This window comes from Dysidea avara, chromosome 2 (genome assembly GCF_963678975.1).
Source record: "Dysidea avara chromosome 2, odDysAvar1.4, whole genome shotgun sequence".
Lineage (NCBI taxonomy): Eukaryota > Metazoa > Porifera > Demospongiae > Dictyoceratida > Dysideidae > Dysidea > Dysidea avara.
This window is the reverse complement of record NC_089273.1, coordinates 20,570,708-20,598,663: the sequence shown is the minus strand read 5'-3', so window position 1 is coordinate 20,598,663 and position 27,956 is coordinate 20,570,708. Positions and strand designations below refer to the sequence as shown.

The 27,956-nt window shown below is 38.9% G+C and overlaps 2 protein-coding genes across 3 annotated transcripts in view; both read right to left on the bottom strand.

Annotated features, from left to right (window-relative positions):
• LOC136246804 (alpha-protein kinase vwkA-like) overlaps positions 1–27,956 on the bottom strand; it is a 41,830-nt gene that overhangs the window by 1,135 nt on the left and 12,739 nt on the right. The gene's annotated exons all lie outside the window — the stretch shown is intronic.
• LOC136246806 (uncharacterized) lies at positions 63–27,956 on the bottom strand. 2 transcript variants are annotated; one of them, XM_066038366.1, is made up of 8 exons: positions 27,792–27,956; positions 16,679–16,772; positions 16,396–16,562; positions 12,768–12,971; positions 12,494–12,687; positions 9,333–9,471; positions 5,018–5,301; positions 63–202 (listed from the first exon to the last, which is right to left on the bottom strand). In XM_066038366.1, the coding sequence occupies exons 1-6, from the start codon at positions 27,858–27,860 to the stop codon at positions 9,354–9,356; spliced, it is 846 nt and encodes a 281-aa protein (XP_065894438.1). In that variant the 5' UTR covers positions 27,861–27,956; the 3' UTR covers positions 63–202; positions 5,018–5,301; positions 9,333–9,353. The 2 variants fall into 2 exon arrangements, with proteins under 2 accessions (XP_065894438.1, XP_065894439.1); XM_066038367.1 differs by having other exon boundaries at positions 16,679–16,748.

Here is a 27,956-nt window from a genome sequence, read left to right as displayed (position 1 = left end):
GAAGGAAATATTGATAGATGGTGGGTTGATTGTAAGTCCTTTTTGAAGATCTTCCATCATTGATTTATGAGGAGGAGTAGATGTTTTCTTTCCTTGTAGTTCAGAGATAGGTCCCCAATCTGGAACATTTGGATTTAAATTGTATGCCTTTAGTTTAGCTTTCCTAGCAGCTTCAGCTCCATAAACACTGCCCATTACTGACCTAACAGTGGAAAATAATACAGTACCTTACTATATTATGCTCACAATGCAATAACAGAACATATTTAGTATAATACCCCAAATTATTGTGTTGTGCAGCCCAAGTAGCTGCTATAAATGTTAATTAACTTTATAATTGCAAAACACAGTATATTAGGACTGAAATATGAAGTATCTAAAATCACAGCAATAAATCATGCTTTCTAAGTGATCAAGAGTTGTAGTGATCAGTGACAGTCAAGAGTAGTTTCTAGTTTGTAGCATGGTGCATGGACAACTGTTACAAATCAATTGTATACTGGTATGCAATATTAATGGTTGTAACATCTAAACTCTTTATGCACACAGAATGGCCACTAATTAGTATAAAGGTATCAAAGAAACCATATGAAGTACTATGCTATCACAGGAAGTCACAATAAACTCTTGAGTATGCCAATATAAAAGACTACCTCACATTTTTTGAGTACTGCTAACACTCTTTACAGTTGGCCAAGCTATTCATAGACATACTTTCATAATAGTTTAAACTCTTTCTTTTACCATAAATATGTGACGTGATATCGCCTTTTGGGCACATTGTACGTTCATAGATCAACAATATTTATTTTAAACATTTTAACTGGTAGCTGCTAACTCATTAGCCCTAGCTGGTGGGTGAAACTTCCTCTGAAGATATATGGCCTTTCTGGAATATAAGAAGCAGCCTCTACAATTTCCCACCATTCTAGATAGGTTTTTTCATGGATACCAAGTCCTCACAAAGAGGTGTAGGGTGTTCGAGTGGGAAACATCAGGGGTACAAAATATGGATGAGTGAAAGAGCTCCAGGCCAAATTAAACATCCCAATAAAGATGGACCACATTAGCACAAAACACACACATTTCGTAACTCCAAGCCAATAACATCATTTGGGTCATCCCAATGTCTTCCCAGAGCATCTAGAGTTATTATAATTTTAGGAAAATGGGAACTGGATGGGAACGGAAATTGGGAATGGGAACAACCAATGGAAAATGCCTGATAAAGGTCATCATGTAAATGTACAGGTTAGATTTTACAGTTAACTATATCCCACCAGGGATTTGCATTGAAAGCTTGTGAATTGATGGAGTATAGCTGGTATAGACTGGACTAGCCTAGTCATTACAAATCATCCTTGAAACCATAAACATATTGAAAGATTCAACCGTAGGAGTTTACAAAGCAGTCTAATAAACTGACAGTGCTGCTTGTATATAGATTCTGGAAGTTGTACCTGCAACTTCAGGAGAAAAATCACATGATGGTGACATTATGGGGTATGTATGTAAAAGCTGCAGTATGTGTCAAGCTGATTAGGCTTCAATAAGGAGATACAAACAGTCATGGGGGGAGCCACTTCAACCTGACAAGCTGCTGCTGCATATCCCATCATATAGTTTTTTATCTGGAGCAGCAGAAACAGTTTATAAAGTTTGTAATAGCATAGATATACCCGGCACTGTCAGTTAACTAGAACACTGTGTAAACCTCTTCTGTTTAGTAGTTGAATATTTAACATGTTTTTTTGGTTCAAAGAGTAGCTAACTTCAGTGTTGATGAGTTAGCTAGTGTATATAATATAAACCAAAACAGCCAAGCTGTAAAAAAAAGAGTGTAGCCCCCAAAAAGGCCAGGGTGAAAAAAGATGTGAAATCCAAGGTGGCAGCCAAGAAATGGCTGTGATGGAAGGTTAATGGCAAAAAATTTAATAACAACAATTCAGGTGAATTTGTGTTGCCTCCTCCTTGGAGTTTTTGGTTTAGATATCATCTTTTTGTATTGCAAGCCAAAAAGCCGGCCATATACTGGCTTTGGTACTTCCTTTTAACTTCCTTTACTGTAGGAATTGTGGAACAAAAGAAGCAATTACATGTATACCTTTTTGTCTGATTAAATATTTGTATATTTAACACTGAATGATTATCACATACGTATGTAATAAAGTGACTTCTTACATAACTGAACTGTAGCTGAAACTCTCATTGTTTGTGGTTGCATTCTTTTCAGGGTGACTTGTTTCTAGCTGAACTCTTTACATGGTGATTTGTTTCCAGCACATATTTCTACAGGGTGGTTTGTTTGTAGCTGATCTCTCTATAGGGTAAACTGTTTCTAGCTGATCTTTCTACAGGGTGATTTGTTTGTAGCTGATCTCTCTACAAGGTGACTTGTTTCTAGCTGAACTCTACTGGGTGACTTACTCCTAATTGATCTCTCTACATGGTGATTTGTTTCCAGCACATATTTCTATAGGGTAATTTGTTTGTAGCTGATCTCTCTATAGGGTAACCTGTTTCTAGCTGATCTCTCTATAGGGTAACCTGTTTCTAGCTGATCTTTCTACAGGGTGATTTGTTTGTAGCTGATCTCTCTACAAGGTGACTTGTTTCTAGCTGAACTCTCTACTGGGTGACTTGCTCCTAATTGATCTCTCTACATGGTGATTTGTTTCCAGCACATATTTCTACAGGGTAATTTGTTTGTAGCTGATCTCTATAGGGTAACTTGTATTTAGCTGATATCTCTACAGGAGGACTTGTTTCTAACTGATCTCTCTTCAGGGTGACTGCTCTATTAGGATGACTGCTCTATTAGAGTATCTCGATCTTGCACTTGTTACACCAAGTTGGATTTCGTGTTATAACTCTGTGGCTTTAAGTCTGGTTCTTCTACACCATTTAAGAGCCTTTCTAAGATGATTACTCCATCTGTACAGTGATTTTCAAAGCATTACTCCAAGCGGTTTTTCTGGTAGGCATGGCAAGTAGTCGTTTTTTATTAGCTAATCAATTGCATAATTGTTACACACTGTTGATTTTTTTCATTCTATCTTCTCGGTTTTTAGCTCGATTTCTTTCAAACCACAAAAGGATTGAGGTTCAATAGTTAACCTATTCACCTACCGAGTTCTTCTTCCCATAAGCGGTTTACCCTGTAGGCGCGACAACATATTGGTGTTATTTTCGTGAATAATTGCTAATAACTCCTTCACTGCTTATCATATTTCAGCCAAACTTAGTACCATGATGCGCCTTTATACTTCCCTTCTGTGTGCCAAATTTCAAAGTAATCGGATAGGGCATTTGCGTTTATGGCAGTTTTTGTAAGTGTGCGAAGAGAAGAAAAAAAACTGAAGAAACTAAGCCAATTTTTGAAGTTGCATATCTTGGGAATGTTTGAAGCGATTTACTAAAATTTGGTATGTGGTCTACTGATGTTGGCGGACGTGTCCACAGTGAAAATCATATTATTTTGTTAAAGGCAGCACAGAGCTACGGAGGAAGGATCCAACAATGCTGCTAGGAAGCATTGTGCTACAAGGAAGCATCATGCTGCAAAATCCAACCTGTGTATCACCGTGGTGACCTTTACCAGCATTTTCTATTGGCCATTCCTAATCCTGCTTTCCATTCCCATCCCGTTTCCACTTTCCTAGAATTCTACTTACCCAAGGATCTATATAGAGTGATGTGTGGGCTTTGACATGCCTACAGAAGTCTGTCTCCAGAAAGCAGACCTACAGTATGTATGTGTTGAGCTGAACCCTCAAAAAAATTTAATAAATGGATGCAATTACACATGGTCTTGAAATTTGGAGCACAGCTTGACCCACTAAAAATATTTCAAAATCTTTTTTTTAAATATCTGACACAATATTTATGGCCAATCCTCATTCATCATACAATTCCTACAAAGAAGCCATAAAATACACCAACCATTATGGCCCTTTCCCAAACTTATAATGAAACTAAACTGCACATGCCTCACCTTAACTGTCACCACTAATTATGTGGTTGGCTGTAATTTTAATTCACTTGGAAAAAATCCACTTTTCTTTTTTAGCTGTTTTTTAGGATTCAGCCAAACTTGTAAATACTATAGCAAGATAAACGGATCGTTATGTAAAAATTGTTAGACACACAGTGTAGCCATCTTGTGCTGGTGTTATGTTAAAACTTGTTATGTGCCCAAAAAAGGGTTTTCTAAAATCAGGTTACATAATTTTCACAGCTCACAAAGAATATGTACATAAACTATAGATATTACAGATTATGAGATCAAATTAATCTCACAAAGTTTGCAGTAGCAATATTTATTGCAGGAAACTATGCATTTCATTTAGCAAATACATAAATGGTTTATATAGCAGTGGTGGATCTAGAAATTTTCAGAACTGTGATCCCAGACTGTCCAGCTGGGCTGAATGTTAACTTATTAGCTCAGTGGCCAGTATAGCTACATAGATCTATGGCATAAACCAGCTAGCAATGAATCAGTAAAAATCACTCCACAACATTGGTTCACAGTTGAATCTTACCAATCCAGGTCTTTGCAAAAGCAAAACAGCACTTGCACTCATCATAATGACAATCATTTTTAGAGACGCTTAACATGCTTAGATGCCGAAATGGCATTCAACGGCAAAAGTTTGAAGTTTTTGGCCAGTAGAAAAAGTCCCAATGTAATACACTCTATATAACTCTTGGTGATTTTATCACCCACACGAATCATAAAAAAAATTGAGGCGCATGCATTTTATTATAGAGGGTTTCAGCTGAACCCATTGCAACCCCCTGTATCTGCCACTGTATAGTGGAAGCTTGAAAAGAGTACCAATTGAGACACTACATATTTTAAAACACATATCTGTTGTCTTAGTACTATATACAACTAGACAATTTTTTGGGAGATATTTTTGGCCAGAATAGCCCAAATCTTCATGATCCCCAATTATACAGTACTACCATACTGTATGTTACATGGACATCATCACTGCATAACATTCACTACCTGTTCACAGCATCTACCATCACTTTAGGGTCTCTGGCGTCAACTTGGCGAATCAAGAGTCGACGATTGCTGCATTGTTGCAGCGACTCATTGAAAACTGATATCATATTATTCGTCTTGCTATCTTTAATGAAGCCAAACCAATACTGGATATCATGTTCAACTACTTTCTTCATCATTTGTTCATGACTTATACCAGCTGGATCCCCTGATCTGTAGTTGTCACTCGAAAGATTGTGGTACTGAGAACCATGACAAGGAGCATCAGCAATATGTACTATAACCTACATAATACAGTAAATACTCATACATGTACAACTGATTGTTTGAATGCAAATAAACACAAGTACGCAAATTTTTTTTTGGGAATTTTCAACTAGAGTAGGGACCATAGCATATCAATAAAAGGTACTGAAACAAGCTGGAATACTAAACAATAAGAAGTGTTATATCCTTACTGTGCTCAAGATACCGTAATGGAAAAAGGCACAGTAGGGATATAACACTTTTTATTGTTTTATATCATGCACTACTCCAGCTTGTTTCAGTATTTTTATCAATGTGCTATGGTCCCTACTCAAGTTGATAATTCCAATTTTTTTTGTGTACTTGTTTGTTAACTTCTTTTTGTACAATAAAATTATTATGACTGGTGAGCGCACACATACCACATCAAAAGAAAGAAATGGTTCCGCACACCCCAGCTATCAATTATCATCTGAAAAGTGAAGTATTCATTACTCTTCGTTGTCAGCTATGTTCAACGCATTACACAGCATTATTAATCAAGAACTGTTTGAAAAGCACTGGTACGTACCTTTGCAATCAAAGTAGCCACTATGAAAAATATGGACAATTTCTGTTACTAAGGGAAGCCATCACAAGCTACTGCCAAATCGAAACTTTCGCTATCTCAGCAAAGATGAATGGAACACAAAGGAGGACACTGGTAAGTCCATGAAGAATGTATTGTACACACTGCAGTATATGCCAAAAGACATGTCTCCAGCTGAAGCAATGTTGAACAGTGAAAAAAAGCAAGCCTGTACGTAGCCTTAGCTGTTATCGAGTTTTGCTTGTCTGAAGGCATCAGTCAGTCAGTCAGTCAGTCAGTCAGTCAGTCAGTCAGTCAGTCAGTCAGTCAGTCAGTCAGTCAGTCAGTCAGTCAGTCAGTCAGTCAGTCAGTCAGTCAGTCAGTCAGTCAGTCAGTCAGTCAGTCAGTCAGTCAGTCAGTCAGTCAGTCAGTCAGTCAGTCAGTCAGTCAGTCAGTCAGTCAGTCAGTCAGTCAGTCAGTCAGTCAGTCAGTCAGTCAGTCAGTCAGTCAGTCAGTCAGTCAGTCAGTCAGTCAGTCAGTCAGTCAGTCAGTCAGTCAGTCAGTCAGTCAGTCAGTCAGTCAGTCAGTCAGTCAGTCAGTCAGTCAGTCAGTCAGTCAGTCAGTTACTCAATCAGTCACTAGAAAATTCTATTTAATAAATTTATAAAAAAATTCCATAGCAACTTGTTGAAAGCATTTCAGGTCAACCTGAAGGCTTGTTTGTGGTCGCTACTACACAGTACTATCATACTGTATGATTCATAACTCTGTGGATATTTATCAGATTCATAGCAAACTTCAAGCGTTAATTCACCTTTATACTAGTGCTATACACCTACAAAATTTTAGTCACCAGTTAATTGCCTACCAATAATTGGTAAAAATTGGTTAATTGGTTGTGTATAGTAAAGTGATATTGGCAGACATAATATGCACTCAACAAGCCAGCTGGAAGGTTTAAGGTGGTACCAAAGTGACCACCAACATCCTGTCTTACTATAACAGTTAGGGTAGGTAAAAACAGTGAACCTGGGAACCGAGGACCCGGGACCAGGGGACCGACTCTTCTCAGAATTTTATACCCTTCACAATATTCTATACTTATACTAGGTACCTTTGCAAGTAGTCTTGCATGGCCAATTCACTTTTTCCCTGTCATGGTATCTCACACGATGTTTAAACCAATTAGAAATTATACGCACCTTTGAAAAAGTGTCTGACGCTGACTGCATCTATAGGTCACTCGCCTGCTGCACAATGAGCATATTAGTCAATGAGCATACTAGTCTATTATGTAAACTCGCTACTAAAATTTAGAAACATTGTGCAAATGCACCACGATGTATGAAGTCGGGTTGATTGTCAAGCTGCTGGACTAAAACTTGCTTATAATTAGCTAGTAATTGCTATTTCCCGTGAATATATATATATATACTTGTGCACACAATGTTTCTAAAATTTAGTAGCGAGTCGAAATAATAGATTAGCATGCTCATTATGCAGCAGGCAAGTGGCCTACAGTTTCAAACACTTTTTTCAGAGGCACTTAGCATTTCTAATTGGTTTAAGCATCACGTGAGACATCGTGACAGGGGGAAAAGTGGATTGGCCATGCAAGACTACTTGCAAAGGTACCTAGTATAAGTATAGAATATTGTGAATGGTGTAAAATTCCAAGAAGTCAGGTCCCTGGTCCCTGGGTCCACTGTTGTTACCTACCATAATAGTTATTACAATCACATATTTAGACATGCTTTGAGGTTATGTTATGATGTTAACACTTGTCAGCAGGGGTAATTTATGGTTTACCAAGTGGGTGGGGAAAACCAGTTTAAAGGCTTCTTAACCAGTTAATTGGCTGACTTAGACAACACTGGTTAATAACCTTTTATTTGGACACCAGTTCACAGTACTACTTTATATACTCTTCATTACATGCTTGCATTTTATAACAATTTTTGCAATGTGTGCAAAAAAATCGAAGCCCCTGTAGATCCCCTATGGCTTTAGAAGAAATAAAATTGAAAATTTTGAATGTCCATATATATCACACAAATGGCTGGTATGAATTTAATCAAATTTTCTGTCCTACTTGGAGGATGGTATGCTTTGGAGAAGAGCCATGGAGCTAGGCATGTGTAAAAATGCTGTTTTCTTTCTTCCTATAAATATACTCATGGTGTGGCAAGCTGGCTTTCTTAGTCACATGACACGCTACCATGAATGTCGATATGAATGATGGTATTACAACATAGCATTACAACATAGCATTACAACATAGCATGACATGTTATCACACAATTATTTGTTCAATGCCAAAGTAGGGATTCTGTCATTTGCTATGTTGCAATACCATCATTCATACAATCTGGTTTCACGGTCATTGCATTAGGGTGACTGCTTTATTGCAGTATCTAGAGTCAGCCTCTAGCCTACATGATATTTCAATGGGTGTGATCATCATACCTCATTTTTACTATGCTTTACTATGCTGCAGCTGCAGATATACTAGTGGACATTTAGTCCGTTGTTAGGGAGTAAATGTCTACTAGTGTATCTGCAGGTGTAGGCAACCTCCACTGTTTCACTACATTTTATGGCTATGATCCCTAATCAGACTGAAAAGTTCTAATTTTCCTTCTACTTGTTGTATGTAAAAATAGAACGTAGTTATGTTGTACAAATATCTGTACTACTTCAAACAGCTGATACCAATCTGATATTATTTGTATACACAGTGAAGTGTAGATAAAATAATACTACAGGTGTGCTAATGCGACAGTTAGATATGAGTATGGAGAAAACAGAACTTTAACTATACAACATACCTGTTCGTTTGCAGTGAGTAAGAATGCTCTATAATAGAGTTCATACATGCCAAGCAAACTATGGGTTCTTGGAGTATTTGTGCCAATTACCAAATACCATACAAGCAGAAAATTTGACAGGAACAAATTTAGTGGTTGGCAAATTTTGACTGAAATCATCAAATTAATAAAATAGCTATATAATGAGATCAAAAATATGGAGAAATCCAAGCAATGAACATACACAATTTATTCTTACGAAGATATAGCCAACATTGGAATTTAGCTAGCTACTGAGCATGGTCACCACAGCTGCAGCAATACATTCTCTGAAACTTTCCAAATTTTCGTAAGGTCAGGCATCTGCAAGGCATTCTCCTACTCCTACTGATGTATCCCATATAGCTACAGTAGCTACATCTGTACTCATCAACATTGGATGCAGCCATAATACTCTAAGTTATTGAGTTGCTACGTCTATCACTTGAGCCTTTATGTTGTGATCACTAAAATTCTCGTGCATGCATAATTAGTGTGGGCCCCTGCAAGCAAGAAGAACCATCAAATTTAAATTCATCAAGTAGACATGTTGTTTTCTGTTCAAATTTTCAGTATTATAGAAATTGCCATATTGGTAAGTGATCTTATCATTGACATATTTCTATTAAAAATTAACAATGATCTAATACCTCACCTTGCAGACTTCTTTATCACCCTATGAAAGCCTGCTAAATACTGCTTCTAGTCCTCCCATAACATCTTCTGCTTCATCACAGTGCAATCCTGATTTAGCACAGATCGCATTAACAAAATTGTAGAAAGAAGATTGGCTTCTATGAAGAGAAATTACAAAATACATCTTTATCTTCTCAATCAAACAAGTTCATGACATGCTTTATATCAAGATACACAATACAGTGTAACCTCTATATAATCTGACACTCATTCGTACTCAATAACTGTGTTGGATTAGTGAGGATGTTGGATTATTGACATAGCAATACACTTTTGGTGCAGCAGGCAGTATCAGATTGGTTCCACTGCAGTGAATCATGCAGTCAAGAAAACCAGTGTACAATGACAACATGAGCATGCTATATACCAGAAAGAAAACACAGCTTTCCCCCCCCTACATAAAGCTCACTGGTCTCTCCTCCAAATAGGACTATTATTGCAGTGGAACTACCTGCCACATAGAGCGAGTCACACACCAAGAGTTACATGAAAAGTGGTCAAAATACTCTACAAAAACAGTGCAAAATTGTGTACCAGAAAGGATTCAAACCAAAGATACATAAGCACTTTAACCATATAACTACTACTGCCAATTATGTACTTCCCCACATCTCAACTTAATCTTTACCTTCATAAATAAAAGTTCTCTACTGATGGAACTTTCTATGTGCGTTGCAGTAAAATGCTCAAAAATGTGCATGGTAGTGTGTTGTGTGGCCTAAGAAGCTGGCACACCACACCAGTGTGTTAGTCGCAAGAAAAACAATAATGTGATTTTCACACATACGTACAGACATGCTGCCTGTATGAAAAGCGACAAAGACTATGAAAATGCCTTCCTCCTTCAGTAGCTCACATACCAAATCGTTCTAGGCATTCCCGAGTCACAACAATGGTTTGTTTTTCTTTCTTTCTTTTTGTGCACTTACAAAAATTTCCATAAAACACATATGCATTATCCAATTGTCTTGAAATTTAGCAGACATAGGCCAGGTTTCATAGTGGAACTTCATACCAACTTTGGTTTGAATACAACAACCAATCGTGGAGTTATTAATGACTATTAATGGATAATTACACCAATATGTTGTCATGTCTACAGGGTAAACTGCTTATGGAAAATTTGCACATGGATAGATTGACTATCATCCCTCAAACCTACGTATTGTGGTTTGGAAGAAATTGAGTTAAGTCCATGAAGATACAGCATGATAACCAACAGTGTGTAACAATTACGTGATGAATCTTGCTAATAAAAAATGATCATGCCTACCAGGCCAACCTTTTTTTAAATGAGCCAAAAACTGGTATGTACATACCTTAACCATCATAGAAAAGCCTATCAGTGGTTTATATATCAATCAGATTTAAAACCATTATATTTTTAAAAAAAAAACCAACTAGCTAGGTGTAGCAAGTGTGTGATCAAGGTGTACTCCTAGTGTAGTCACCCTATTAGGTCAGTCAGGCTATTAGAGCATTAGACGCTAGAGAATTCCACTATGTTACAAGCTACCCTGTAGAGAATTCAGCTATGCTGCAAGTCACCTGGTAGAGAGTGTTACAAGTTCAGAGAGTTCAGCTACAAACGACACTAGGAGTTCAGCTACATTTCCTGTAGAAAGTTCAGCTACAAGAAATCATCCTGTACAGTGTTCTGCTACGTACCATTCAAGTTGCCCTGTAGAGAACTTACTTATTTACAAGTTGTCCTGCATCCTGTAGAAAGTTCAGCATTCAGCTAGGTAACAAGTTACCCTATAGAGAGTTCAGCTACATTTTCATCTTGTAGAATGCTCAACTGCATAACAAGCCAACATGAAGAGAATTCGGCTATTTACAAGTCAGCTCATAGTGTTCATGTTGAAGGTCCACCAGTATCCTGTACTGGTGGCCAAGTTAATTAAGTGTAATATAAAGAAATAATTTCACACTGTAGAAAGTTTACAAATCTCTCTGTAGAGAGTTCAGTTACATTGCAATTCACCCTATAGAGAGAGTACATGATTACAAACAAGCTGCCTGTAGAGAAAACAAATCACCTTATAGAGAGTTCAGAAGTCAGCCTGTAGAGAGTTCAGTTATATAACAAGTTACCTTGTAGAGAGCTTAGCTACACGGCTACAAGCAAGGAGCTACAAGCAAGGAGCTACAAGCAAGGAGCTACAAGCAAGGAGCTACAAGCAAGGAGCTACAAGCAAGGAGCTACAAGCAAGGAGCTACAAGCAAGGAGCTACAAGCAAGGAGCTACAAGCAAGGAGCTACAAGCAAGGAGCTACAAGCAAAGCACCCTGTACGAGTCAGCTACAAACAAGTCAACCTGTAGAGAGTTCATGTGATAATTCTATAATAGCAATTGCAAAATTGTTACAATTATAAATAGCAACATAATTATAGTCTACAAAATGAAACTTTCACATTCTTCATCCTTCGAGGCTTCTATTCCTGTAGTAAATAGAAGCCACAAAGCTGAATAGTGATATCTAGACCAAAACAGCTAAACTGTAAAAAAGTGCCCCCTTACAAAATAAAGTATCTCAATTGCACAGCTGTTCAAGTGAATTGTACACTGTATATGAATCACCACAAGGATGGAAGGGGAATGATATAAAAATGAAAGGAGCTAGAGGTATTATGCCTCAAATTCTCCATGCTGGATCTGTCATTGCTAAATCCGGTTGTTGGCCAGCTTTATGGCTTGTGTTTACCCATATATTTCTTATTTACAGCCACAATTATTATTGAAGGCAGAAGGTACAGTTGTATTGAGTATATATTTTGTTTACTAATACTACAATCTATACCAAATAGCCAAGCTGTCCCCCCCCCCCCCCCCCCACACACACACACATACAAAAAGCCAAGGTGAAAAAAAGATGTGAAATCCACCAACAAATGGCCATGTTGGTAGGTCAATGGCAAAAAAATTAACAACAACAATTCAGGTGAATTGCATTCAATTCATCTGAATTATTGTTGTTAAAAGTTTTGCTATTAACGTATCACCTCAGCCAGTTTTGGCCACTACCCTGGAATTCACATCTTATTTCACCATGGCTGGGGCATTGATTCATTTGAACTAACTATATGCATGTATGCAAAACATACATATCAACTAACTTTGTAAAGTCAATGTGAGAAGTTCTGCTGTTTTGTGGTTGATCATGATCTGTATATCTTACAAATGCAAAACGGATATCACAACCCTGAAATTGTTGAACCAAATCATCTCTGACTTTCTTTATACAATCTTTCACAGCATCAATATAAGGCCCCATTGATGCAGTACAGTCCACCAAGAAAGAAAGGTCAATCTAGCAAAGTAACAAGACCCTCAGTCAATGTAAAACACACAAATAGTGATCATACATCTACCATTAAAGAGAATGCTCACTTGTGGATTAATAACATTTAAAGTAATTCCAAGTTTAGTCACAATTAGGGTAGAACTGGCTTTTATACCATGATCCTTGAGAGTCATTGCCTTTCCATGTCTAACTTTCTCAAGTGGCTCATTGTTGTATAACACCTGACATTGTGACAGACTCTGCTGAATCTTTTGTTGTATTGTAGTGAGGAGATCAGCAATAGAATAGGTCTATAAATATAATAGAAATAGATAGAAATTCAAAAAATAATTATGTAGTATAATAAGTATATAAATTAATGCAAACTTTGTGATACTATAAATATCAAGATACTCTAATTGAATGGTCACTTATTCTGATTGTTTTAATATATAAGTGCTGGAATTACCACTGGCTGAAACGCAGTACATTACAGTGCATGCAACAGTTACAGGATTGGAGACTAATGATATTTAATTAAAACATTACTACTTAGAAGTCTTGGACACTTATCTGCAAAATCTGAAACTGCATACTCAATATCGAGCCTTGTTATACTACATACGTATATCTATAGCATACACCAGACATATACGTGTAGACTACATGTAGTATTAGTGTTCTAAAATGTACAAATGGCCAACAGCCAAGAAACAATAGTCCACATTTGTGACCTAGTCTGGGAAAACCAGTCTTACCGTCTATCGAGAAACACCGGTTTTAAGTATTTAGTATGTTGTAGCTCACCAAAGGCTAAAGCTATGTGTACCACATATTTTATTCCAAAGCATCCAGTGTACAAGTAGCAACAGCTAAGATTCCTGACATTTTAACTTCATGTTGACTGTATTAGGTGAGCTTCAATGAGTGGTGGGAGGGGGTGGAGGGGCCAAAAGTGCCTTCAGATCAACTCGAAACTTTTGCATCAAGTTGCTGCAGAATTATAACAAAAATTTAGTTTTCTACTAAATATTGACCCGATGCGCTCAAGCAAACGTAGCAGGAAAATGGCAGCCCTATTTTTATATACAAATACTTTGAATTCACTTTAGAAGAAACCTTTGGCATATATACAATACATGCACTATTGTCTTACAGTACTTAATATCCTTCCATATGCTAGAGTGGCCATAGCACAATACGGCTTTGATCTCTGAGCAAGAGTAGTTGTGCAAATGTACCATGATGTACGAAATCTGGCCTGTCGAGCTGCTGGAACTTGCTTAGCTCGGCTTAGCTAGTAATCACTATTTCCCCAGAACATTTGTTTGCACGATGTTTCTAAATTTAGCTAGGAGGCATAATAGACTAGCATTATCATTGTGCAACAGACAAGTGGCCTATAAATGCAGTCAGCTTCAGACACCTTTTCAGACCTAGTGAAGTGTATAAAATTCCAGAAGAATTGGGTCCCCGGGGCCACTGTTTTTGAATGAATGTAGACTATATATTGTTGTATGTGAGTTGGTAGAGGATGTAAAGCCAGCAGAAGGAATTTTAATTGAAACAAAAAATGTGTCACTGAATAGGTACGTACTAGTACAAAAGATAAAAACCATGCTGTGTTCAGGATCTGAACCCAAGACCTCCTGCTCTTCAGCCCATCACTGTGACCACTGTACTGTGGGTGCTGTCAGCTATCCAATTGTCTTAGTTTCTACTTTATTAATGTGAAACTGAAGTAACCCCTATGTATTAAAGTAACAAGGTGAAGAAGAAACTAAGGCTAAACCCGACCCTAACCCTAACACTAAACCCGACCCTAACCCTAACACTAAACCTAGGAGCACTGATCTTAATCCTAGGGGCACTGTTCCTAATCCTAAGATCGCTGCTCCTAATCCTACAAGTGTGCTTCTTAACCATAGGGACGAATTCCTAATATTTATACGACAAATTCCAGTCAAATAGCCGTTCCTTAGCTTGAAAACTAATCATGAATATTTCATAAAAGCACAAGGGCTGTCCACTTACATTCCAGCTGCACCTATACTACTGATACACACCAACAATATCAACATCTGGTGTAGCCACCAGTCTAATTCAATTACACGCAGCTATGCCAGACTAACTCACTTTGAAGTGGCTATAAAGCTGGCACCGGTGCAGATCATGATCTCACTCATAAAGATGTAAATTTTTTTTAATTTTAGCCAGTTTTAAGTCCACAATTTGGTTTAATTCATTGCTATGCATTCCCACACCTTCATCGTTCCTACTATACAGTACTACCATTCTGTATGATATCATGTTCAACACAGTGTTCTGCAATGTATTTTTTGAAACAATATGACAGCACTGTTGTGGCTATGCTCATGTAGCTAAACTACTGTATGTGTGTACATTACAGGTTATTATTATTAGTACATAAACGAATGTCAATTTTATGCTTCAAAGGTTTGAATACAACATTCGAAGAATATTGTATGGTGCTATAGCTACAGTTAGCTACATTATGTTTGTGGCATAACTTTGAGTGTATTGTAGCTTAATCCATAGTTTTTGTTTTGGCTCCCTTCGGCAATGGAATTTCTCGCGTTAACACTATTGCTCATCTGTTTAACAAGATATAGCAGCTGGAGAAATGCAAAACAAAGGTAGCAGCTGCTGAAAGACCTTACCGTAGTACACAACTTGTGAATATTCTTCTTGTCCCAACTGCACTTCGTGATTACCGGTGGATGTGATCACTTGTGGTGCAAGCTACTTAACTTGTCAGACACCTAGTACAACCACCTTCTATTACTTTCTAGTGTCTTAAGTGTAACTGAAAATTATTCCTGGCATGACGTGCAGTCGGATTCTTATGCTTCTGCTCGCTAATATAACCAGGTTGCGCATGCACAAAATTCGAACTTCGCTTTTGTCATTCAAATAATGCACCCTTCGAACCATTGAACAAATGCAGTACATTCATTTATGCACTAATTATTATGCAACACTGACTTCATAAGTTGTAATAATGAAGATATATACCTATTATCTACTTGACTGACACCTTAACAGCACCAATATTTCAATGTTACATGTTGATCACAAACAAAATCTTACAATTTAAAATTGTAGGGGATTTCCTGGTGTTTATAATTAGGAATATGCTCCAACAGAACAAGCATTAAAAATTCAATAAGCTTCAATGAATTATAAAATGATCCATAGCTACGTACTTCAATTCAGAAAAAAATCTGTTTGGAAAAGGATTCTTACAGGATTTCTAGATTTTCAAACCAATATCAGAGTGCAGTACATCTATATGTGCATTTGGGTCAGAAACAACCTATGAAGTTGAAACAGAAACAAACACCAATGTCTGCTCTTCATTTCAAGTTAAAAGAGTCATGCAAGCATTAAAATAATGTATAAAACTAATTTGGACAAGCTTTATAAGCTACAATAACATGCAAGCTGGCATGCAAAGCAGATCAGTCTCCCACATTTATATACAGTATACCACAATGGTATGTGGACAATGTAATAATTGTGTTTAGACTTACCAATCTATTAAATTTAAATAATTTCATTATTCAAACTTGTTCAAGACCCCTGCATTGTGTCGGTAATAGAAACTTCCTTTGCTGGTTTGTAAAGAACTTTTATGAGACCACAGAATAATTAATTTTTTTGCATATATAATACTATTGAGTGTAAACCATGTAAATATATCTTTATGTTTACCTGAGGATCAGAGGAAGGAACTTCCATCTCATGAATTACTCCATCTAGCCCAGTCACATACAAAATAAAGGATGGGAGAATCACAATCATCACTATACTACCATTAGTAAGCCCATTATATGATGACAGTTTCCTGTTAGGATCTTCTAACTTGAGATTGTTGGAGCCTATAAAGCAATATAGCATTATTACTAATAATAATTATAGTGTCTTACTCATATTATGTATTCTACTGTGTAACCATGTCAGATCTTACTATATACACAGATCGCCATTTTTTTACCTGGATCTGTAAACACTAGTCTTTGTCGATGTGGAGGAGGATGGTTATCATGTTGTGTTTCAATTTGTTGCTTCAAATGTAGAATCAAAGCATCCTATATAATTAGCCATCACATAAAGGGAAGAGAGATAAGCCACTAATATCAATAGATAACACTAAAACTATTCATCTATGTGAGTGCAGGACACCCCATGTATTAATAGAACGTTTATTTACCCTAACATACAACAGTCAGTTCATCTCTAGCTATGTTAACAATTTTAGCAGTCTGCTCTCATCACCTACATAATTACTCCTTATCCTGAAACTTATGTATTTATACCACTGTATTTATCTCCAAATGTCTGAACACATGTGACATGATACAGTCTTAAATGTCCTGGCCTAGTGTGGTAAACCGTAAGACCACTTGTTATTAATTTTATGATTAAGATCCCCCCGCTCGCATTATTGTGTCTCACTGCCTAAATTTGGTATTATTATGATTTTTACCATTATTTCATCATCTCAATGTCTCAGAGATGTTTAATGATTACAAATGAACTTGCTTACATAGCTAGGCATAGAGAAAGGAAGGTTAGATGGGTTGAAGACTAATCCCATTGTCAGGAGAAGGGACGTTAATTAAGAGTATCTCGATCTTTAATCTCAACTTATTGAGTAATGAAAGGGATTCTCTATTAGAGTGTCTCGATCTTTAATCTCAACTTATTAAGTAATGAAATGGATAATCGATCTTTAATTTCAACTTATTGAGTAGTGAAAGGGATAATTATCCCTTTCATTACTTAATAAGTTGAGATTAAAGATCGAGACACTCTAATAGAGCATTCAGCTAATTCCAATAAAACAGTCAGGTGGATGCAAGATTGTAATGAATAATAAGCCACTCACCATATTGTAACTCTCTGATCTGAAACATAAAAGTTAACAATAAGTGGCCTAAACTGGGTAACCATTACTGACCTGGATGACCTACTAACCAGGATAGCAGACCAGAATCTGACTTGAAGCAGATTAATTAAAGTCAAAAAGTCTACTTTAACTCTCTGTCATAAAATTTTAGTTAGCTACATGTACGTTCCATTGATTGTTTTAAATTGAGTCAAAATAGGGATTTGTAGTTTACATTACCACCCTTATTGCTTCATGGATAATTTCTGCGATATATTGAGCATATAAAAATTCCATTTTCCCTAAATTTAAAAATTGAGCTGGAATGCCTATAATAATATCCCACAGAGAAATGACTTGCAAGAAAGAATCTTGCTTGCAAGACTTGAGTCTTACACATCATTTCTCCCTGGATAGTATTAGCTGTAAGGTTATACATGATAGCTCCATGACTTAATTGTCTGCACCGGCACATTTCATCCTTCATGTCACAGTACAGTACAGTATGCGAGCTTGGTACAATTACCAATTAATGTATGTAGCTGTTTTAATGGCTATTAGGGTAGCTTAAGGTATCATTCACTATATCATGGATTTTGTAGTTAACACAGCAACCATGAAAATAAATCCGTGAAGATTTCATAGCATGTAATGCCTTCGACAACAACATACCAAGCATCACAGTAGTGCATAGATGATCATATATTCAGGTGTCACTAAAAGGAGGAATGGCAAAATTAGGAAACCAGAAATGGGAAATGGAGCATTTTTGTATTGCATTTTCGTCGTATTGGTGGTATTGCTAGCAAGCAAGGGTGTCAGAAGCCGTCAGTGAAGGTGCAACCTGGACATAAGTTAAAACTTGGTATTTAAATCCATTATTCAGTGTTCGACAGTCAGTGTGACTTTGCTAGGAGTAGTTAGAGTGAGCAAGACTGAATGAAAGCAGCTCTTCAAGTTTTTCAGTATTGTCCAAACTCGACCTCAGGCATGTGATCTCATATTTTTGTGTACTTCTATAGTGTGACTACTCTACCCAGTGTCACAACTCAAGTTCTGTCACAACTAAATTTAAAGTTCTCCAGTCACTACATCAACTACAGCCTACTGCCATGGCAATAGTGCAACTACTGGAACAAATAAGAATTCTTTTATTTTGAAGTTTGGCATTAATCAAATTATGATTCATCAAGAATTATGAATTAAAGTAGCCACTAATGACACATATGCATGGCCACATAATATGATTATATGTACATGCATATGACGCATGTGCAATCAGTGTGGCCTAGTGCATAGAGTGAAACCAGCTACTGGTCCAAGAAAGCTGACCCACTTGAGTTGTTAGGATATGTTGATTCCTGATGTGATGTGAGTCATGTAACACCAATCCACTACCAGTGTTATCGTGACTTATAGTAATGACTGTAGTATAGTAATTGTAGTATAGTACAATATTGTTTTGTGAACATGATACAGTGTAAGAGATTCCCTTGGTGACTCATTGCTATACTACTAGCTACTACTTCACTGATCACTACATTTGAGATTACATTAAGCATGTGGTAATGTCATGTGCAATCATCTGATAACTACAACATCATACGTACAATATACCAGTGTTAGCAGCAGTGACAGGAGAACTTGTAACACTGGATAGAGTAATCACACTATAGTATAGCTAATCACAGCAGGAGGTACACAAATATGAGCCAATTTAAGGTGATCTATGGATCCATGCCGGAAGAATGAGGCCAAGTTTGCACAATACTGAGAACACTTGAATAGCTGTTTTCATTCAGTCTTGCTGATTGTCACTTACGTAGCTACTCCTAGCAAAGTTGCAATGACTGTGTAACATGAAATAATGGATTCAAATTCCAAGTTTTTACCATGCACTTGATTTTTTTGTCCAGCTTGCACCTTCACCAGGCACTGATCCAGAAATAAACTAAGGGGTTGGCTGACCCATGCCAGATTTTAAGTTGAGAGTCAGGATAGCCTCAGTTAGCAGAAGTACTATTTACATTGGGGAACAGTGTTATCATCTAGCTTGTATAGTGTACACATGAAACACACATAACATGAGCAGCATGGCAGCTCTTGTGCACTGTATTTTGTGATTCCAGTACAGGATGATCATGAAGTGCTTAAAAACATCTAATACACTAGTAACACCTGTACACATACTACACATTCTTCTGATGTGATATGTGTAGATGATAGTTTAGGTTTGCTCCACAATATGAACTATCATCTCCTACTTATCATATACCCACAGAAAGAAACATTATAATATATAGCCAATTACATTGCATACATTTATTTTCTATTAAATAGCTAGCTGACTTTATAAAATTTGCATAACTTAATAACTTTTGTCGCGGCTCGCGCAATGCGATGACATCATATAATTACGTAGGTAATTGAACCGGTTTTTATTAGCGGGTTAGATAGGTTTTTTGGTGTTCCTTTTAATGTAACAATGTGTGCTTAAAGGAGGGAGTTTTGTTAGTAGTGAAAAATAAGTTGTGTGAACCAGCGCTCGTCTGTCGCTACGACATTTGGTGCCGAAACCCGGGAATTCAAGGGTGAAGAGCGTGGATTCGTTCCGAGTCGCCTTACTCATTTGTAACCTGAAACCCTGAAGTTGTGGTACCGTGACAGTGAAACGGTACCACGTAAGGCGAGTAACTTTGAGCTACGTGATTGTTGGTTTCCTTTTTGAATTTTACAGAATTGAAGATGCCGCTTGTCAGCAGTATGAAAAGCTCCCGCACACGTGAGAAGAGGGCGTTAATTAAGGAAGAGGCAGAAGCCCAGAAATTAATGCAAGCCGACGTCGATGACGATCTCCCGAAAGTTGTTAAGTCACTTATGTTGGTGGGAAAAGTCCTAATGAACTTGGACGCAAAGCTGTCGCGACTTGAGTCGGCGAATGAAAGAGTAATCGAGGCATTGGAGCAAAATGAGGACACAGAGGGCTCGGAACAGTTTCAAAAGGTTCTTGATGAAGAGGCAGAGTTAATTGATGACGTTGTCAGTAGAATATCGGAATTGAAAATTCTGAAAGGTGAATTGGAAAGGAAGCGTGCCATGCTAGAGACAGTTCGAAGCCGTACATCAAACAATACCAGTGCAACAGAGCAGGCAACTCAACTGGGCTCAGTAAGTTCCGATCTATCTAGTATATGGACACCACCTAGTACTAGTGTACAAGCCCCCATTAAGCCACCACATATAGAGATTACTTCCTTTGATGGGGATGTCCTCAAATGGCAAGAATTTTGGGACCAGTTTGAAGCGGCTATCCATAAGGCTAGGTTTTCCTCCATTGATAAAATGAATTACCTCAAATCAAGATTGACGGGAGAAGCGCTTAATGCCATTTCTGGGTATCAGCTATCCAATAGCAATTATGATGTGGTTGTTGACGTGCTTAAGCGTAGATTTGGGAATCCTCAGCTGATCATAGATGCACACTACCGTAATCTGTCACATCTCCCCACTGCTACTAATCAAACCAGTAGTTTGAGGCAATGCTACGATTCAATCGAGCGCCATTTGCGCAGCCTTGAGGCAATGGGAGAGAGTGTTAATCATCGCCACTTTGTGGCTTTGATATCTGAGAAGCTACCACAGAAAGTTTTGTACCAGTTGTACATGTTGAAAGCCGATGGGGAAAACTGGACAGTTCCTAAGCTACGACAGTTATTAGAGAAGCATATAACAGCATTAGAGATGGCAGGTGGTGAGCCTCGTCCCACAGTGAGACCCAATGCCAAGTATCCCCAAAGAGAAGGGTCGGGACAGTTTTATTACTCAAAGTCTACGGCAGGAGCCTTGTTAGCGAGTAATGCTAGAAGTACCACGGTTTCAAGAACTATCCCCGTGCAGATCAAGTGTTTTTACTGTGGGCAGTCCCATTGGTCTGATGAATGTACAAAGGTTATAACCTTACAGGCGAGGAAAGAAAAATTGAAGAATTCTTGTTTCAAGTGTTTGCAGAGGGGACACATGTCAAAGGACTGTAGACGAAGCAGACAGTGTGCTCATTGTGGCAAACTGGGTCATCATCGAAGTCTGTGTGCTAAGCTATTTGGAATTGAAAGTCAAAGAAGTGAGGAAGTGAGGGATGACAGTAGTACAGAAGCCCAGACAGTCAGTAGTGTAGTTGAAGGAGAGAAGGCGATGTTGACCTCAAGCAACCAAGTTCTGATGCAGACAGCCACATGCACCATTAAGAGTATCTCAGGTGAAAGCTCACTCTCGGTACGAATGATACTGGACTCTGGCAGTCAAAGGACATATGTTACGGAGAAGCTTGCCAAGAATCTCGGCCTTCATTTGAATCCTCCTGAGAAGCTGACTGTCGTTACATTTGGAACGGAGAAGCCGAAGTACCTCCGATACAAACCCAGTAGATTACAACTGATGCTGAAGGATGGAAGCTCAATGGTTTTGGGTGTCAGTGTTGTCCCTAGCATAACTGGCAAGATCAACAGATTCCCACTCGGGACGCAACATGTAGAGTTTTTAAACAAGAAGTTTGGCCAGGATATGTTAGCCGATTCATTACCCCACTACACTGAGTCAGCCACAATCAACATGTTGATCGGGAATGATTGTTATTTCGATTTGCTAGAACCACAAAAATTGGACTTGGGAGGTGGTCTTTTTCTCTTTAATTCAAAGCTTGGCTGGATTTTAGGAGAACAAACTGAGAATACTGCTCTAAATAAGGGTACTGAGTCACATCTCTTAGTTGGCACTCTTGAAATTGCTACCTTGGACACCAAAGCAGATGTCTATGTTATGAATAACACTGATCTGCTCTCAGTTTCTAGACCCAATTTGGAGTCCTTTTGGAATCTTGAAGCCATTGGAATAACAGATTCACCGAAGACATGCGATGATGATCAGGCCTTGGAGAATTTTCAGAAGACAGTGAGTTACCAAGCCAACAGGTACTTTGTCACTTGGCCATGGAAAGAGCCAAATCCAATAATACCTGAGAATTATCAACTGGCCGAGGGCAGGCTCAAGTCCACGCTTGGCAAACTACAGAAGGATCCTCAGCTACTTCAGTCTTACGCAGCAGTTATACAAGAACAACTAGAGCGGGGCATAATTGAGAGAGTATCAAGTGAGTCAATTCAAGGTATTGCTAAGCACTACATACCACACCATGCAGTAGTTACCCCCACAAAAGCAACCACCAAAGTGCGGGTGGTGTATGATGCCTCAGCTAAGACAAAGCAAAGCAACAAAAGCTTAAACGAATGTTTGTATCGAGGGCCGGTGTTGTTACCTGACCTTTGTGGGCTGCTCATTAGATTTCGTTTACATCCTATTGCTGTGGTAGCTGATCTAGAGAAAGCTTTTCTAAGTGTTGGTCTGCAGTGTCAGGACAGAGACGTCACTAGATTCCTTTGGCTGAAGGACCCCACAATTCCAAGCTTGAAGGATAATGTTCAAACCTATCGCTTTTGTCGCATACCGTTCGGAGTGATATCTAGTCCATTCTTGTTAGCAGCCACCATCACGTATCACTTACAGCAAAGTGACAACCAGTTCGCTGAACTCCTTAAGCGAGACATTTACGTGGACAATGTGATAAGCGGAGTCAGTACACTTGAAGAAGCCAAGACTCTCTACAAGGAGGCTAAAGGCGTGTTTGCAGCTGCTTCTATGAATATGAGAGAGTGGGCATCTAACTCACAGCAGTTCATGGAATTTATCCCGCAACCTGATCGAACATCTAATCCAGATCAGAAGATTCTTGGTATCAAGTGGAATTTGTGCAAGGACGTGTTATCGGTACCTGGTATCTCCTTAGATAAGATGGAAAGTGTTTCAACGAAGAGAGAAGTGTTACAGATGGCTGCATGTATTTTTGACCCTCTAGGTTTTTTTTCACCTACGGTCTTGAAAGCTAAACTGTTAATGAAGAAGCTGTGGACAAAAAGGTTGGATTGGGATGAGAAACTGGATGATGAGTGTCTGAAGGAGTGGCTTGAAATCAGCAAGCAGTTGGGATGTATTCCGTCATATCACCTGCCGAGGTTTATTGGCATTAGTGACCAAGGGTCGGGATCTGTTGAACACAGATTAGTTTGTTTCTGTGATGCCTCAGGCATGGCATATGCGACTTCTGTTTATTTACACCAGTCATCTACTGACTCTTGCAGAGTTGATCTAGTATTCTCAAAGACTCGTCTGGCACCGTCAGAAACGACCATACCGCGATTAGAATTGTTGGCTGTTCTTATTGGAGTTAGGGCCCTAAGATTTGTTATGAGAGAATTTCATTTACCAACTTCCGGTCTTACATTATTTACTGATTCCATCTGTGTACTGCATTGGCTGAAAACCAGCAAACCTCTGTCAGTTTTTGTGGCAAACAGAGTGAAAGAGATCAAATCCCTGACAGGAGTGACGTATGCTCATGTACCCTCAAAAGACAATCCTGCAGACATGGCCACCAGGGGAAAATCCCCAGAAGAGCTATCATCTTCCATTTGGTGGAATGGACCAGTTTGGTTAGCTAAGCCAGTTCAGCAGTGGCCAGATTCTAGATCGATTGACAGTGATGATAGTCCACAAGGGTTTGAAACTGAAGTTAAAGGAAGCAAAACTTTCTATGAAGCTAAGCTTGTTTGCGGGGAGGATCTCCCCAGAGAACCCATGGGAACAAGGCATAACCTTTCTGTTATTGATGAGAACAGGTATCCGTCCCTGTTAAAGCTGTTGAGAGTGACAGCTTGGGCCCTACGGTTTATTAGTAAACTGAAGAATGGTAGAGATTCGTTGACAGGACCACTAACGGCTCAAGAGATGCGGAAAGCTAAGCTATTGTGGGAACTCCACATTCAACAGAAGTACTATGCAGATGTTGCTTACAAGGTCAAACATGGGAAGAAGAGTAACTTGAAGAATCAGTTAAATTTGCAGATTGATGAGAATGGTCTCCTCAGATGTTATGGAAGATTGCTTAATGCTGAGCTGACACAAGGAGCAAAACATCCTGTACTGTTGCCAAAACAAGGGTACTTCACCAAGTTGGTAGTTGAGCACTATTATAAGAAGATGCTACACTCAGGCGTGTCACAAACATTAGCGCAAGCTCGGCAACAGTACTGGATACCTCAAGGACGTGCTCTTATAAGAAAAGTTTTGAAAGATTGTCGAATTTGTAAGAAGTTCGAAGGAAGTCCCTTTGCAATGCCTGAGATGTCACCATTGCCGCGAGAACGTGTCGCCCGATCATTACCCTTTGAGTTCACGGGTCTTGATTACTTTGGGCCAATGTACATTAAACAGTTTGTACAAGGATCTGATGAGACATCTGATGAAGGTGTTGAAACAATGATTTCCAAGGTTTGGGTGTGCTTATTCACCTGTTTAGCTGTTCGCGCTGTCCACCTTGAACTTGTTGGTGATATGACCGCTGAAGAGTTCATACTTTGTTTACGTAGGTTTATGGCACGGCGAGGAGTGCCCCGTCAGATCGTATCTGATAATGCTAAGCAGTTTAAGTTGGCGAAGGCTACTCTTGACCAGGCTTGGAGCACAATGTTGACAAGTAGCGATGTCAGTGATTACTCCACGAAGCAAGGAATCCAATGGAAATTCATTGTTGAGTTGGCTCCATGGATGGGAGGGTTCTATGAGAGATTGGTGGGGATTACTAAGAGAGCCCTCAGGAAGACCTTGGGAACTCAATGTTTAACGGAAAGGCAACTGACAACCGTCCTGACAGAAGTGGAAGCAGTAGTGAACTCGCGTCCCTTAGTATATGTTGATGAAGACATCAACTCCAGCAGAATACTCACCCCAGCTGACTTCCTTTCACTGCATTCTCAGCATATCATGCCTGATATAGTTGATGATTCTGACCCAGAATTTGATGCTCAGAACAAGCCAAACACAGCTCAACAGTTGTTGAATACTTGGAAGAAAGGTCAAAACCGTCTGAATCAATTTTGGAGCTCATGGAAGAACGATTATATGTTGAGCTTGAGAGAGCGAGTACAAAAGAAGTCACGTGGACAAGTGATTAGATGTCCTCAAGTGGGCGAAGTAGTGCTGATCAGGGACAAATTACCTCGTGGTCAGTGGAGAATTGGCAAGATATCCGAGATGATTTTAGGACGAGACCAAAGGGTTAGATCGGCTAAGGTCTTTGTCGCACCACACAGATACTTGCATCGAGCATTAAGTTTGTTGTACCCCATTGAATGCCCTGATATCAAAAACAACACAGATGATCAAGTAGATGGTATGCAGGGAAACCATCCTGTATCAATTGTTGAGGAAAATGCGGCTGAAATGACTGATGAAGCTGAAGATATTGATGGACCTGAAAAATCGATGCCAACTGATAGTGCAAGTCACTGTACTACTGAAGGTGGTAACGACGATTTTTTGATGTCAATGACTGGTCGTCCAAGGAGAAAAGCAACGATAGCCGCCAGACAGAAGATAAAGAGTTGGTTAAACACCGAAGGGAGTACTTTGGTCTGGGGAGTGTCGCGGCTCGCGCAACGCGATGATTTCATATAATTACGTAGGTAATTGAACCGGTTTTTATTAGCGGGTTAGACAGGTTTTTTGGTGTTCCTTTTAATGTAACAATGTGTGCTTAAAGGAGGGAGTTTTGTTAGTAGTGAAAAATAAATTGTGTGAACCAGCGCTCGTCTGTCGCTACGACAACTTTGGTGAGGTCACACTATAGAGAGACCTCAACCTAGAAAGTGTACTTGGAGTGAGACCTGAGGTTAAAATAAGTGAAATTTGCTTACTTATGTGTGAGGTCTCGTCTTAGTAGAAAAATAGCAAAATTTGCTACTTTCTTTGGCAATTTTCAGGTACACCTCTCCATTTTTAGCCATTAGAACACTGTAGCTGTTTAGTGCTTTGCCAAGGGGTTTGAAGTGAAATTAATTTTTACATGAGAGCTTAATTTTCCAGGAATTGCAATGCGTGAGATGGAAAACCATCCGTGAGACAACAATCCGATGTGTGTTTCTCACGTGTAATGCATAAGAGTTGGGGTGTCTGCTTTATAAATTATGCCACAGTTAATGTCCTAGGATGATTTGCTGGCAATTAATATGATTTATCCTTAAAGCAGATCCCATATTTTCTTTCTGTGTAATGGTGGCTAATACTGCCCAAAAAAGGTTGTTATTTGTAATTAGCATATAATAATTATTTCAGTATATTAAAGTATTACATGTCTGAGTGGCTGCAAGGCTATGCATCCATCATAGGCAGTGGAGACAGGGGGCCATGTGGCCTCCCCACTTTTATGGGACAATGTTTGCAAGAAAAGATCGAGATACTCAGTACAAGATGTAGATACTCTAATAGAGCAGTCACAGTATTCAAAGAAGCGGTGTAGCAAACAACTTAGCTACGTATGTGTAGTTTGTGGAGGGCAGTTATTGTCAGCAGGTAGTTACCTTTTTTTGGGTCTTCAGCTTACAGCTGGCCTGGCCCCCTCACTCTTTGGCCTGCTCCACCACCCCTGGCATGCATGGTGGTTGGCTAGCCACCCCATCTACCCCAGCCTCTGTTCACTGACGACTTCTGACGCCCTCACTTGCTAGCAATACCACCAATATAAACTCTAGCTCCGTTTCCTCATTTCCGGTTTCCTAATTTCCCATTCCTCGTACAAATAGCTATAGCTCATCAACTATTCATACGTGACCGGCTGGCGTACGAATAGCCACTCCGTTTATTTACACCCAGTACATGCATACCGTATATGGGCGGTGGGTACTGCATGGGTACACGATTTAGGCCACTCCAAATAAATTCTGTTTCCCGTCCACCGCCCGCATCTAGTTACTGTCAGCCATAAATATTCCATTATTCCGTATTCTTCCATTATTTTCCGGTTATTCTTGCATACTGACAGGCTCAGTAAAAGCCATCTCGAAACAGGGTCAGCTCACGTGTCAGCAGTGCTACCAAGTCGGCACAAACTTCACGTTTGTGTTATTTTTGCAGCTTAAAAGGGAAGGAACAAGCTTAAGCATGCCTTTATGCAGCTTTTTATGGTTGTGCCAGGTTTGAAAAGCTGCCAATCTTGCAATGAAATAATGGAAATGGACCACCCGCCCGCATGCAAATATGCTTGAATCCAGGACGGGAAACAGAGAATTTATTTGGAGTGGTCTTATGTATGATTAGTGAGTGTCGAGCTTACCGGACCACTAGCGACGTTAATCCTTGTTGTTTGGCCAGTTATTCCTTTCACATTAATAGTCCAAGACATTTGTGCGACCGCCAATTAGAGAAACAACTACTCTGTGATGATTAACATGCTCGTTATATGGTCATCTAGATCTCCTGACGTCACGTGAACGCTATC